The sequence below is a fragment of the Acinonyx jubatus genome, chromosome D1 (genome assembly GCF_027475565.1).
Source record: "Acinonyx jubatus isolate Ajub_Pintada_27869175 chromosome D1, VMU_Ajub_asm_v1.0, whole genome shotgun sequence".
Lineage (NCBI taxonomy): Eukaryota > Metazoa > Chordata > Mammalia > Carnivora > Felidae > Acinonyx > Acinonyx jubatus.
In genome coordinates this window covers 6,200,653-6,213,800 of record NC_069390.1, presented here as the reverse complement: position 1 = coordinate 6,213,800, position 13,148 = coordinate 6,200,653, and the positions used below count along the sequence as shown (strand labels likewise).

The window sequence follows — 13,148 nt, the reverse complement described above, 5'->3', positions numbered from 1 at the left end:
ATCAGGCGTCCGCTTCACCTCGTCCCTTCCGGCCCATGTAGCGTCATCTTAGAATGTTACTCAGATCACACCTCTACCTCACTCCAAATACACTGGTGCCTCCCACCAAACATCAAATATAGCCCAGGCTTCTGCCCCAGCCCTCGGACCCCTGTGGGCTCTGGCAGATGCCCCAAGCTCACCTGGAGCCTCATCCCCTTTCCTTACAAAGTCTCAGCCACGATGGCCTTGTACCCGATCCTGGAACAACCTTCTTCCCTCGAGGTCTTGGCACACACTGTTCTCCCTCCTAGAGCACTGTTCCTTCCCCTAGTTCTTCCCTCGCTCTGCTCAACACTTAGGGCTCAGCTTGTGTGTGAGTCCTGACCGTCGAAACCCACGTCCCACCAGCCCCACTGCTATCCTTCGCCTTGGCTCGCTGTGTGCAAGTTCATTATCTGTTTCTTCTGTGCGAACTAAGGCTCTGGGGGGAGGGGGGGCAAGGGGCACCTGAGTGGCTCAGTCAGCTGAGCGTCCAAGTCTTGGTTTAGGCGCAGGTCATGATCTCACAGTTCATAGGTTCGAGCCCCGTGTTGGGCTCTGCACTGACGGTGCGGAGCCTGCTTGGGATCTCCTCTCTCCCTCTCTATCACTCCCCTGCTCAGGCTCGCTCGCTCTCTCTCAAAATACATACGTAAATAAATAAATGGAGTCCCCCACTCCCTGAAGAAAAAAAAAAGAAAGCTATGGGAGGCAGATGGTCACAGATGCAGATCTTTGAGTTGGACAAAGTGCCAATTCTGCCGCTACGACCTGGGTGATACCACACTTAAAACAGGGCTCAAATATAGTAAATGCTCAGTAAATTTAGCGATAATCATCACTAGTACTATTCTTGTTATGAATCATCAACAGACACTCCCTATCGCATAGACACGCGCTTCACCAGCTGCCAGCTCACGCGGTAGATGTCCAGTGAGCTTGGGCTAAGTGAATGATTCTTGAGCTCCTACGGAGACCTCCAACATCCCGGGGCTCCTGTGTCCCGAGGATGGAGCAGCGGAACCCCTTAGCCAGTGGCCCAGGCCAAAGGAGCTTTATGATCCCAGGAAGGTGAACGGGCCCAAGAAGGGCACCCAGGAAAACGTGGGCTGCGCCCCCCCCCCCCGCCCCCGCCCCGCCGTCCAGAGCAAACCACGAAGTTTTGTGTCTCCTTGATGCGGGCCCAGGACCCCTGGCCCCTCAGAGCTTCCCCCAGGTGGCTGGCCCCCGCATTTTTCACGAGTTTCATCTTCTCTCTTACGTCACCCACGCTGCCGCCTATTCTCCGGGGCTCGTGAGTATGAAGTCATCGCCGAGGTGGCCAGGATGTATCTGGAAAGGGTAAGGAGCATCAGGCGTCCAGCCCCAAACTGGCCACACCCCTCAGTCAGGGCCGGCAGCGAGTGCTGTTGTCCTGCTAGGTGAAGGCAAAAAGCTCCTACGAGTCCGATTCAAGAGACAGGAAGAAAAACAGGCTGGCCAACTTCACAAATGCACATCAAGGGCCGGAGGCGGTAGGACTCCAAAGAGGAGTTTCTATCCAGGGGCGCCTGGGCAGCTCACTGCTTGAGCATCTGACTTCGGCTCAGGTCATGATCATGATCTCGCGGTTCGGGTTCTTGGGTTCGAGCCCTGCTCTTCGCGCAGAGCCTGCTTCAGATCTTCTGTCCCCCTCTCTCTCTGCCCCTCCCCTGCTCACGCTCTCTCAAAAATAAATAAGCATTAAAAAAAAAAAGAGGGAAAAAAAAGAGAGGAGTTTCTGTCCAGAATGTCAGCTGAGACCAAAATCAGCTGGTTTTCAGTAACCCATGGGTATATTCCAAAAGATAGGTGTATTTTTCTTCTCTTTGCTATTTAAAAAACTTGTAAAATGAAAGAGACCAAAATAAAAATACTGAATTCTTTCATTAGAAGAATTTCACTGGATGTGTTACAAAAGCACCATATGTTACGAAAGACGACAACAGTATAAAGACTAACGTTTTAATAAGCCTCCAAAAAACCTAAAAAGTGAATATAGGATCCTTTAAAAATGCCAGAAGTGTGGACATTTATGAAGTTAGGGTCTGAGTTGCCCTCCTGAGCTGCTTGCTTAGCTCAGTCTGTTTCCGGAGTCGAACCCGGAAAGCGACGGGCCGTGAGCGCTGGTCCTCGCCAGGCAGTTTCTGTAAGGCCTCCAGCCGTGGGGCAGATGGAAACTCAAATCTCTGTCGTCGGCCTGGACCTCTGTCTTGAGCTCTGGCTTCCGGCATCCAGTTGCCTTCTTGAGGCATCCACTCAGGTGACCTTCCAAGCCCTGGAGATGCAAAACTGACCGTGTCATTTACCGCCCCAGACCGGCTTCGTCTTCTTTTTGTTCTTTTTTAATGTTTATTTTTGATTTTTAAGAGAGAGAGAGAGCGCGCGCGTGAGTGGGGGACGGGGAGCGGCAGAGAGAGAAGGGGACCGAGGATCCAAAGCGGGCTCCACGATGACGGCGGCGAGCCCGATGTGGGCTTTTAACCCAGATCGTGATCTGAGCCCGAGTCGGACGTTCTACCACCTGAGCCACCCGGGCTCTCCTGGCTTCCTCTCCTATGTCCCTGCCTCCGTGAATAGCACCTTCCGGGAGCCAAAACCCTTCAGCCACCATTCCTCTCCTTCACAGTCAGCCCGTCACGGAGTCCTGTTCATATCTGCTCGCCAACCACCTCCCAGCTTTGCTCTCTCCTCCTGTGCCAACCCTGCCTCTGCCTAGGTTCGCATCCCACCCCCTCCTGCCTGGGCAGTGCCCCAAGTGGTCCGCCATATGTCTTCTCGCTGTTCTAACTTGTGGTTTCTCCGTACCCCTGATCCCTTGCGGACTCGCTGATGCACAGTAGGGCTCTCAACAAATATTGGAAAAAAGAGCGGATGGTTCATTATTTTAGTGGGCAGGGGGCTCCTGTGGCATCCACCTGACACTTCCCTCTGTGGTAGCTTTTATTCCCACGGGGATACGGCGCTTTGTATTGTGTCCAAATGTCCCAAGTCACACACACGGGAACCAGGAAGATAGCCCTGGGTGAGTACGCTGTGAGACTGTCCCGCAGCGGGGCACCTACTAGGGCAGAAAATAAAATCTATATAATTTTTATTATTTATTAGTGAAAGAAACTGCCACTTAAAAGTTGCCTGCTTGGGGCGCCTGGGGGGCTCAGTCGGTTAAGCGTCCGACCTCGGCTCAGGTCATGATCTCGCGGTCTGTGAGTTCGAGCCCCGCGTCGGGCTCTGGGCTGACAGCTCGGAGCCTCGAGCCTGCTTCGGATTCTGGGTCTCCCTCTCTGTCTCTGCACCTGCCTCGCTCACACTCTGTCTGTCTCTCTCTCTCTCAAAAATAAGTCATCTAAAAAAAGGTGGCTGGCAACTTTCAAGCGGCAGGATCTCTCACGAAGAAAGAAACCAACGATAAAAAAAATAGATTTTTCTCTTCTGTCGCACTTACCGGATGCTCCACGACAGGACCTGCTCCCTGTGGCTAGTGGAATCTCACCCTGACCTAGAATTCTCTTCCTGGTCCCTAAGCGTGGTGGGCCGAGCGGTGGCCCCAAGTAAATATGTCCACTCTCTAGTCTCTGACACCTGTGAACATGTTATCTTGCACAGAGAAAGGGGCTTCGCAGACGGGATTGAAGTTAAGGACCTTGAAGTGGAGAGGGGGTTATTGTGAGCTATCCAGGTGGAGACACATTTCAACCAGTCCTCCGGGGACTTCTTTGATCTCCTATTTTCAGCGGCCACAGAGAGTGGAGAATGACTGGAGCCTGGGGAAGCGTCAGTCTGTGGGTTGGGCAGCTAATGGGTGGGATGGACTGATCCTCCCATTCCTTCCTCCGAAAGTCTTGTTAATTCTCTCCTCTGTAGCCTTCCAAGGGAAGTCTGACCCTTCCAGTGAAGGCCAGTGCTAGGTCTAGGCTGGAGTGAGCCCTCCGGAAAAAGCCACCGCCAGATGTCTGTGTTAGAGCAAGAAAATCCACCTTCCCCTGAGAACCAGCCCCCCGCCCGCCCCCGCCACCAAATTCCAGGTGTGCGTGTTCCTCATAGGCCTCCATCAGCCACCCTGGATGTGACATGGCCTTCCCAATCTGACTCTGCAAGGTACCCACGGGTCCCTATTCACCTGTCATCAGCCACCAGGGGCAAATCTGGCAGCGGAGTGGAGAAAGCAGGGAGGGGAAGGGTTATAGGCATCCCCAGTCCCAAACCTTCTTCCCAGTTTTCCCAGCGTACCTCCATCAGGATCCCGCTGTCTAACAAGGCCCTTCCTTTGATGTAGGACCTGCCACACTGCAGCAAACTCACAGGAAGCCCCAGAATATTATGAAACTTTGAAAGAAACACAGAGACACCAGACATCTGTCAGACAACTGGCAAACCGCTGGCTTGAGGCTGTTCACAGTTTCAACATTGGATCGCCCTGCGTTCCTTCGATGACATAATATCTTTGTGAATCTGGGCTTAAGTCCTATTGGGAAAGTCGATGCGTAACAGGAAATGAAGGTGACGATGTCCAATCTGATTCCAAGTTTTGAGAAGCTGTGCAGTGTCCAACAGGCACATACTTCACTAGCCAGCAATTGTGATTACTTAAGAATGAAAAGATTCTTGCATCCTTCGAAACTTTGTTTAATGTTTATTTATTTCTGAGAGACAGACAGAGAGAGACAGAGCATGAGCAGGGGAGGGGCAGAGAGAGAGAGAGGGAGACAGAAACTGAGGCAGGCTCCAGGCTCCGAGCTGTCAGCACAGAGCCCGGCGAGGGGCTTGAACTCACGAACCACGAGATCATGACCCGAGCTGAAGTTGGTCGCTCAACCAACCGAGCCAGCCATCCAGGCGCCCCAGTTCTTGTATTTTTCAATGTATGCATATTATTTTTTCAAATGACTGCTGAGTTATTAAAATACAAGTACCTCTTATATTGTTTGGACTTAACTATTAAATGAAACTGTTAGGCATTTAAAAAAATTGTTTTAAGTACGCTTCACACCCAACGTGGGACTTGAACTCACCACCCTGAGATCCAGAGTCACACGCTCCACCAAGTGAGCCAGCCAGGTGCTCCTGTTAGAGGTTTTTTTTTTTTTTTGTTTTGTTTTTTTTTTTTTGTCGTTGTTGTTGTTTTGTTTTGGTTTTGGTTTCGGGCCGGGGTGTCGGGAAAATCTCACGGAGGTACTCAGATACCGTGAACCCAGGGGGTTCAAGAGCCTCTGCCATGGGAATTTGATGGGTTTGGGACTTCAGCGTTTGCCGATTCAGCTCTCCTGTGATCAGTTTCTGGACCCTGTGTTCAGGGCTCTCTGGTGCGAGCCGAGGCAGACGGAGCTTCTCGTAGCAGGTTCGTGCAACCACCCTGAACTTGCTCACTGGCTTCCAGCAGGAAACCTTGACGCTCCCCATAAAGAGTCCTTTTTCTCTCTGCCAGATTAGTGTGGCTCTGGTTGACACTTTAGAATGCCCCTTTTTCCAAATGAGGAGCCAAACATCGAGCCACCAGAGACCCTGCCTCAGGTTCCCCAGCCCTCACGTAGTGAAGCTGGAATCAAAGCAAGGCTGTCTGGTGCGGGGTGACTGCCCTCAGCCACTACTAGCTGACTCCCAGGAAGAACTAAATCCCTGAACTCACCAAAACCATGCTAAAGCATGGCCACCACCAGATGCCCTAAAACTGCACCACGACCTGACTCCGCCCCTCTTGTCTGCATCCCACAAGGTCACAGACCTCAGAATCCTCCGCCAGAATCACAGCTGACCCCTCCTGGGTTAGGAAGACGTCACGAATCCCACCCCCGCCCCCCACTACTGCCCCCAAATCACAGCACAATCAGCCCAAGAGGTTACACCTTGCAGCTTCTGGCTGAAAGCAAGTTCCCTCTGTCAAGGTCAATCCCGATGGGGCTTTTTCTGTAGACCTGCATCGTTGGGAACACCTCAGAGATATATGTGTGGTTTTCTTTATTCACAGAACTAGATTTCTGAAGTATGTCCGTATTCGAGTGGAGATCAAAGAAGCCCACCCGAAAGAATTGTGGACTGACAGTGAACTGTGGATTGAACAAAGTTCTCCTTGAAAGGGCTATTTTGAAGATTCCGATTCTGACTTTGGAGGAGCTAAGATGATTGGCAGCGGAAGGAATCACGTAAAATGCCCTAAGTAAAAACGTATTGACTTAAAAAAAAAAAAAAAGCAAGTCCCCTGAGAGGTGGGAATTTTCTAATCAGAGACATGGCTGTCACTGTGGCCTGGCTCAGCTCCAGGGATGAAGATCACAGAATCTACTGGGGTTCAAACCTCCACTTACTAACGTGGTCAAATGGGGCGGTGGCTTAACACGAGGCACACAGGCTGAAGTGCCTTCGGCCTCCTCGTCCGTCAATCACGGTGAGAATGGCACTCACTGCATGGGGGTTGTTACGGGCCTCAAATGGGTGAAGACATTTAAAGCCCTTAGAATAGGACTAGGCATATAATAGCTGCTGCAAGCTCTCATTATTATTTTCACTATGATTTGCCACCAAACCCTACTCCCATTCATAGTGGCCAGGGCGCCTGCGTCGGAATCTCATCTGGAAAGCATCTTATTCTCCAGGCTTTGGGTTGGTTGGGGGGTGGCTCCACCAAATGCCTAGCGCAGGGTGTCTAGCTGGGTGTTGGTACCTGCTGGAATCCGGCAGGTGTTAGTTCTGCCCCTCTTTAACCTCAGCTCCCCAGTCTGTCCCAATAACCTTCGAAAAACAGTTCATTGAGCCCCTGGCACTGACTCCTGGAGCCCCGGTCTAGTGCGGGAGTGAGCAAGGGAATGTTTTCAAATGTAGTGATGAGCGCTGAGATCAATCCTGCTCCAAAAACTGTGACTCTCAGCTTCTACATGAGGGTCTCTGAGCCCGAACCCACTCCCTCCTGCCAAATACACACCCCTGAGGAACGTGTCCACAGTTTGGAGGGCTAGTTGGGGGAGGGGAGCACCCAACATTAACAATTTAGGTGACAGTTTGTGCTTTCACCCCTGGGAAACAGGATTCGTCCATAAAGAACAGCTAAAGTCCCACCCGCCACTGCAAAGACTGGCAGGGGCCGCCTCTGCTCACAGAGGCCTCCTTGGGGGTCTTCCAAATATGATGGAGGACACGTGAGTGGATCTGCTATTTTGCCGGTCTGGGGGCAAATATTTGCCAAGGCGGCCAGTATTTGAATAACACAAACACGTAATAAATACTTTAAGGAAGTTATTTATTGAACCCTAGTGTGCTTTGGGAGAGGGGCCGGGCTTCCCGGTGCCTGCAAGTCCCGGCGCTGATAGCAGGTGGCGCCAAAGGCCCATTCATCGACGCCATCCACTGGACTCTCGACCTCGTCTCGGAGCTCCCCCCAGAGAACCTGCAATCTAGACGACCGCAAGCCGTGAGTAGGGAAGGAGAGGGTGCCAGGGCTAGGTTCAGGGGCATCCTGGTCAGGGACAGGAGTTCGGATCCACTAGTCTGAGCATACTCAGAAGGCGAGTCCTGGGCCCCGGAGTCCCGAGAAGGTGGAACGTGTTGGTGGGCGTGGCTATGCATTCACAGTAGGTGGAGCCTGAGAGAAGTCGGGGCTACGCTCTCTGTGTGGGCGGTACTTGTGCTCAGAGCCCCCAACAGGGGGCGCTCTGGGTGGGCGGGACTTAAGGGATCTTCAGGGATGGGGTTTGTGAGTATTCTTTGTGGGCGGACCCGAAGACTCTGTAGGTGGGCCGTTATCTCAGTGAGAAGTAAGGGTGTTAGCAGCTGTAGGTGGGCGGAGCTTTCCCCAGTGAGATGGTCCTGGGCACCGCCCCTATCATTTAAAACTGCGAGGGGCGGGGCTTATAGCTGGGGGCGGAGCCCGACGAGGCTCTTAAGGGCAACGCGTAACCACGGGAAGGCGGAATTTGCAGGTCTCCTGGGCTTGGGAGAAGTCTCTGCGGGATGTTCTGCACCGCTGAGCTGGGTCTCAAGCTCCGAAGAGGGGCGGGGCTTGTGGTTCAGTCGGGTTGGGCACGCTACGCGGCGTGAGGAGAGAGTGTAAACTCTTGGTGGAGTTTATACTTCCTGAAAGCGGGAACTAATTAAGAACTGCCCGTCTGCCCAGGCCGCCCTGAGAAGGTGGGGCTTATGGTCCTGGTGGGCGGGGCCATCGTTACTGCTTCGGCCGGGGCGGAGCGGATAGAGCAGAGGGGCGGGGCAATAGTTCTTCGAGAATCTCTGAGCTGGCAGGGGGAGAGGCTTGTGGCTTTGGTGGGCGGGGCCTCTGAAGAGCTCCCGCAGAGAGGGTGCTGTGACAGCAGTGGGTGGGCGTGGCTCGTAACTAGGAGGGACCTATCTGACAGTGCCGGGGTCTGTAGGCGGGAGAGTTTGGCGCCTGATTGAGGCGGGGTCTGAGAGTCAATGGGCGGAGCCTACGACACAGCTCCGGGTCTGGGCGGAGCCCGGGCTCGGCACAGGCGGGGGTTCTGCCCTGGGAGGCAGTCTGTTTAGGCCCGCACGCAGCTCCGCATCTGTTGCTCATTACGGGATGACAAAGAGCCGGCTCTGGGCCCCCTTCCCCACTCCCATCCCCTCCCTGCGACAGCAGTGCATTTAACTCCTTCCTGCCTTTGGGGCGCTCTGGATCCCCTGCCCAGGGTCACGGGAGGGAGCTCCAGTCTGTCCCATCCTGGCAGGCTTTGTCACCCCCTAGAATGCGCCCACATCTCCTTCTCAGACCCGGGCCTCTGGACCACCCCGCGACCTCACTCTCCTGCATCGAATCTCTCCAGCGGAGTCTCGGAGGTTAAAAACTCGGTCAGGATCTGGCGGGGGCGTCTGGTTTGAGTTAGGGGAACTTGAGAACGGGGACCGGGGGCGGTGCGTAGCGTTCCCTCCACCCCCTCCACGGCCCCCGGTTCGTCCCCAGTTATGGCCCCTCCTCTACCGGTCCCCTGGGGCCCGGCCCAGGCCCAGGCCCAGGCCCTGGGGCCAGAGGGTGGCATAGGGCACCCCTCCTCTCCTGTCTGGGTGGTCGTGGTGGTTCTGCTCTGTCCTAATTAGAGGCCCCTTAGAGACTGCAACTGAAAAATTACAGAGGCAGTGGGAACCGGCGCCTCCCTGGCCCAGGTCCCGCCTCTCCGGGTCCCTAAGGCAGTGAGCCCAGGATGATGGAGTTTGCCAGGTTCCTCCAGGCTTTGACTATCCCATTCTGGATTCATGGGACACCTCAGCATGGAGCAACTTGCACAAGCTCTGGTCTCCTGGGTTCTCTCTGTCCCAGCACCACCCACATGGAGAAGGGCAAAATGTGACCCAAGACTGGAAGGTCTTACTCAGAAGCCTGCCAAGGGAGCTGGATATGGGATATCTCTCCCAGGTTCTGTGCTCTCCCCATCTCGGCCTGCTAGGCAGACTCCCACCTACTCCCCAGAGCAGGGAGGAAGGGCACCTTCAGAACACCCCTAAACCAAGGGAATGGTAGCACCCTTGAGTGACCCTGGGCCCCAGCCACCAACTTCTGGGCAGCCTGTGGGCACAGAATAGGAGGTACCAGAAGACAGAAACTCACCCACTAGACTCCCTTCACTCCCCAGAATCACCAGACCCAGAGTTTATCTTTGACTCCTAAATCCCAGTTTGGCTCCAGTTCAGCAGAAGCCTTCATTCTAGAATTCTCCCCCATATTCAGCCTCACTTTCTTGGAGTTTTGGTTAAAAAAAAAAAAAAAAAAAGGAACAAATATGAAACTCTCTCCATGCCAAACCTCCCACTCCTGGGCTCGCTGTGTGACTGTAGGCAAGGCTCTGCCCTCTCTGGGCTCCTGTTTACCTGAGAATCTCTGAAGCATACTCTCCCTTAGGGGGTCTTACCTTATTTCCTTGGGCCCAGACAAGCTGAAGGAAGGTCCCCTCTTTTTGCTGAGTCCTCCCAGACCCTCCCCTCAGACATCAATGGGGGTCAGGAACTTTGGGTGAGGTTGGCACCCCATTTATTGGAGAAGACCCCAGCACCCACCCCCTGAGGTCCTGGGGGCCTCGGCGTCTCCTCAGTCTTGAGTGCTGGGCCAGGGAGCAGAGTCCCCAAGAGTCAAGTCTGGTAGCTGACTGACAGAGGAGCCTGGCTGGGTCCGGGGTGGGGGCAGGAAGCCCTCTGTCCAGCTGGGCAGCTCCCATGAGTCCCTGGTGCAGCCTGGGCCATGTGTCCAACGCACGCCCCTTCCCCCCACCCCGCAGAGGGGGGGCTGCGCCCCATCACACGCTGGTTCTGCAGGTCTGCACCCCCGTGAGGCTGCCCCGGTGGGGCACTGGTTCTGTTGGGCCCTTGCTCCCAGCGTGGGTGACCCAGCGATAGCAGTCGGTAACTCGCTTGTTGGGTGCGTGGGGGCCGCAGCGGGTGCAGTACACAATGCCCAGTGCGAGTAGGACCACCAAGAAGACGCACGTTGGAACGAGGAGAGCCACCAGCAGCCACCGGTCATCCCTCCGGCTGTGGCCTGCCAGACTGGCCTCCCCCGGGGCTGTCGGGGCTGCTGTGGGGGCTGCTGAGGGCAGCCATGGGGCCAGCTTGCGGTCATGGGCACCTTCCCTTGGGACTTGTGGGGGTTTGGAATGGGGGCGTGTAGGGCTGGTGAGTGAAGTCTGGTTAGGGGGATGCTGAGGGGGCTCTGAGGTGAGGGTAGTGCGGAGGGCCGGGGGCCGGGTGGCAGCAGGTACAGGAACTTGATGGGCAGGGGGCACAGGGGATCTGGAGGTAGTGGTCAGAGGGGGCTGGACCGTCGAGGCAATGGGAAGGTGAGTGGCCTGGGCTTTAAGGACTGGGACATCTGGGGAGACAAGGGATTGATGGGCGCTGGAAGTCGTGACCAGAGGGGTGTGGCTGGCAAGGATTTGAGGCAAATGAGTGGTGGTCTGAGTGTCAGTGACATGGGTGTCCGGAAACACAGGGGACTGGTGGGCAGGGGACAGTTCAGGGTATCTGGCTGAGATGATGGGGGGCCGGTGGGCGGGGGGTCGTGCTGGGTGAGTGGCAGAGATAATGGGGGGCCGGTGGGCAGAGGGCAGATCTGGACGGCTGGCTGAGATCATGGGGAACTGGTGGTCAGGAGGCAAAGCTGGGTGCCTGGCAGGGATCATGGGGGGCTGAGGGGCCAGGGGCGGGCGGGTGGCAGAGATGACGGGGGGTCGGTGGGCAGAAGGCAGTGTGGGGCGTGTGGCAGAGACCAACACAGGCCGGGTGACGGAGAGCACCGAGGAGTGGTAGGGGCCTCTGGGGGCACTCAGTGGGGGTGGCCAGGTGGGGTCCAGGTAGGGCATCCGATGCTCTCCCTCCTCTGGGAAACTAGGTCTGTAGGCCAGGCCGAAGTCAGGTGGCTGCGTGGCCTCCATCCATGGGATCCCAGGCACCTCTGTCCAGCCACCGTCAAAGGTCTCCCAGGCCTCGTGTTCATCCTCTTCGTCCTCCCCGTCGTCCAGCAACTCGTCCCCTAGGTCGTGGGAAGCCTGAGCGCCCGTGGCCCCCGCAGGGCTGCAGCTGATGCCATCGGCCTCAAGCTCGTGGCCCTCGCTGCAGTAGCACTCGAAGCCACCAACGTAGTTGACGCACATCTGCTGGCACACGCCGGCGATCTGGCACTCGTCCGTGTCCACGCAGCGGTGCGGCTCATCCTCGGCCGGCCGGAAACCCAGGCGACAGTGGCAGCTGTAGCCCTGTGGCCCACCGGGCTCACACTGCTGCTCACACGGGGCGTGGGCACAGGGGTCCTCGCAGCTTTGCCCATCGGCTGCCAGCCGGAAGCCCTCGGCGCAGCGGCAGGACACGCGACCATCCACCTCCTCCACACACTCGTGCTCGCAGCCCCCGTTGTCCGGGCCGCAGCCGGTCCCTGGGCACAAGGGCCCGGCCCGAGACCAGCCCACGCGGCCCTCGGGCTGCTTCACGCACAGCAGGGAGGCCTCTCTGCCAGCCTGGCAGGGCACAGCAGCTACGGAGCCGAAGGGCAGCCACTCAAAGTCGGTGGAGACCAGGTGGAAGGGCGTGGTGTAGACCGCAGGGCCCGCCTGGCCCGCCTCATCTGGCAACGCGGGGCAGGAGCCCTCGAAGCCGAACTGGCACAGGTAGCCGTCGACGGCCAGCGTGCACGAGCCCTCGAGCCAGCGATGCTCTCCACTGGCCTCAAGGGCCGCGCAGCGCTGGGCCGGGCAGGGCCCCCCTGTGGCTGGTTGGGCCCAGTTGGTGAAGGCCGTGTCCTGGTCTCCCGTGGTCCACGTGAAGCCGCGCAGCGGGCGCTGCGGTTGGCACTGCCGGGCCTGCCGCTGCAGGCCGATCCACAGCAGCCGGCTGGCCGGGCCGGGCCCCACCAGGCTGTCCACACGCTGGGCCTCCTCGGGGGTCCGCGGCGTGGCCAGGTCGCCCCCCAGCTCGCGGCAGGCCCGCCAGGCCTCCAGGAAGGTGCGGCGCCGCGGGAAGAGCGCGTAGCAGCTGCCGGGGCCGCAGATGGCCCGGGGCTCGGCCGCCCAGGGGGCCTGGCCCAGCGTGGGCACCGCGGCCGCCCAGGCCAGCAGCAGGCGCAGCAGCATCGCGACGCCCCCCGACTGGCCCGAGCCCCGGCCCGCGGACGCTCTTGACAGGGGGTGGGACCGGGGCCTCTGGCGGGCGGGCCGGGGGCGGTCCTGGGCCGGGCTCAGGCCTTGTAAGGAGTGGGCTGGGGCCGCTGCCAGCTCCCTGCTCCCGCTCCCTCGGGGCCGCCCGAGCAGGAAGCGGTCGGGCGGGGGGCAGAGGTGGGGGGTGCTGGAGGGTGGGGGCGGGGGGAGGTGCAGCTCGCGGACTGGGAGTCGAGGAGAGGGGGAGATGCCTGCCCAGCGGGCCGAAAGACCCTCAGAAAACCCCAGCGCCGTCTGGGGCTCTTGGTGGTGAGCTGAGGTCCCTATCCAGAGACTCGCCGAGATCCGCTGCGGACACACCGACCCCATCGCACTTGCGAACTGTCTCTGGGCCCAGCTGCTCATCATACATGTGGAAAGTCGCTCTGACTCACGCCCCTCACACCACACACGTGCGTACGTTCCTCTCCCCACACAGGAGCCCTCTCTCAGCACCGTCCCCTCATCCCAGCTCTGCACACGCGCACC

General features: G+C 57.5%; 1 protein-coding gene across 1 annotated transcript; it reads right to left on the bottom strand.

Annotated features, from left to right (window-relative positions):
* Window positions 1–9,986: 9,986 nt before the first annotated feature.
* CD248 (CD248 molecule) lies at window positions 9,987–12,677 on the bottom strand. The gene has a single exon (XM_027045130.2). The coding sequence runs from the start codon at window positions 12,594–12,596 to the stop codon at window positions 10,272–10,274; it is 2,325 nt and encodes a 774-aa protein (XP_026900931.2). The 5' UTR covers window positions 12,597–12,677; the 3' UTR covers window positions 9,987–10,271.
* Window positions 12,678–13,148: the final 471 nt, after the last annotated feature.

Bases quoted from the DNA above. Each gene is read 5' to 3' on its own strand.
- CD248 (XM_027045130.2), bottom strand. From the start codon at position 12,596: ATGCTGCTGCGCCTGCTGCTGGCCTGGGCGGCCGCGGTGCCCACGCTG.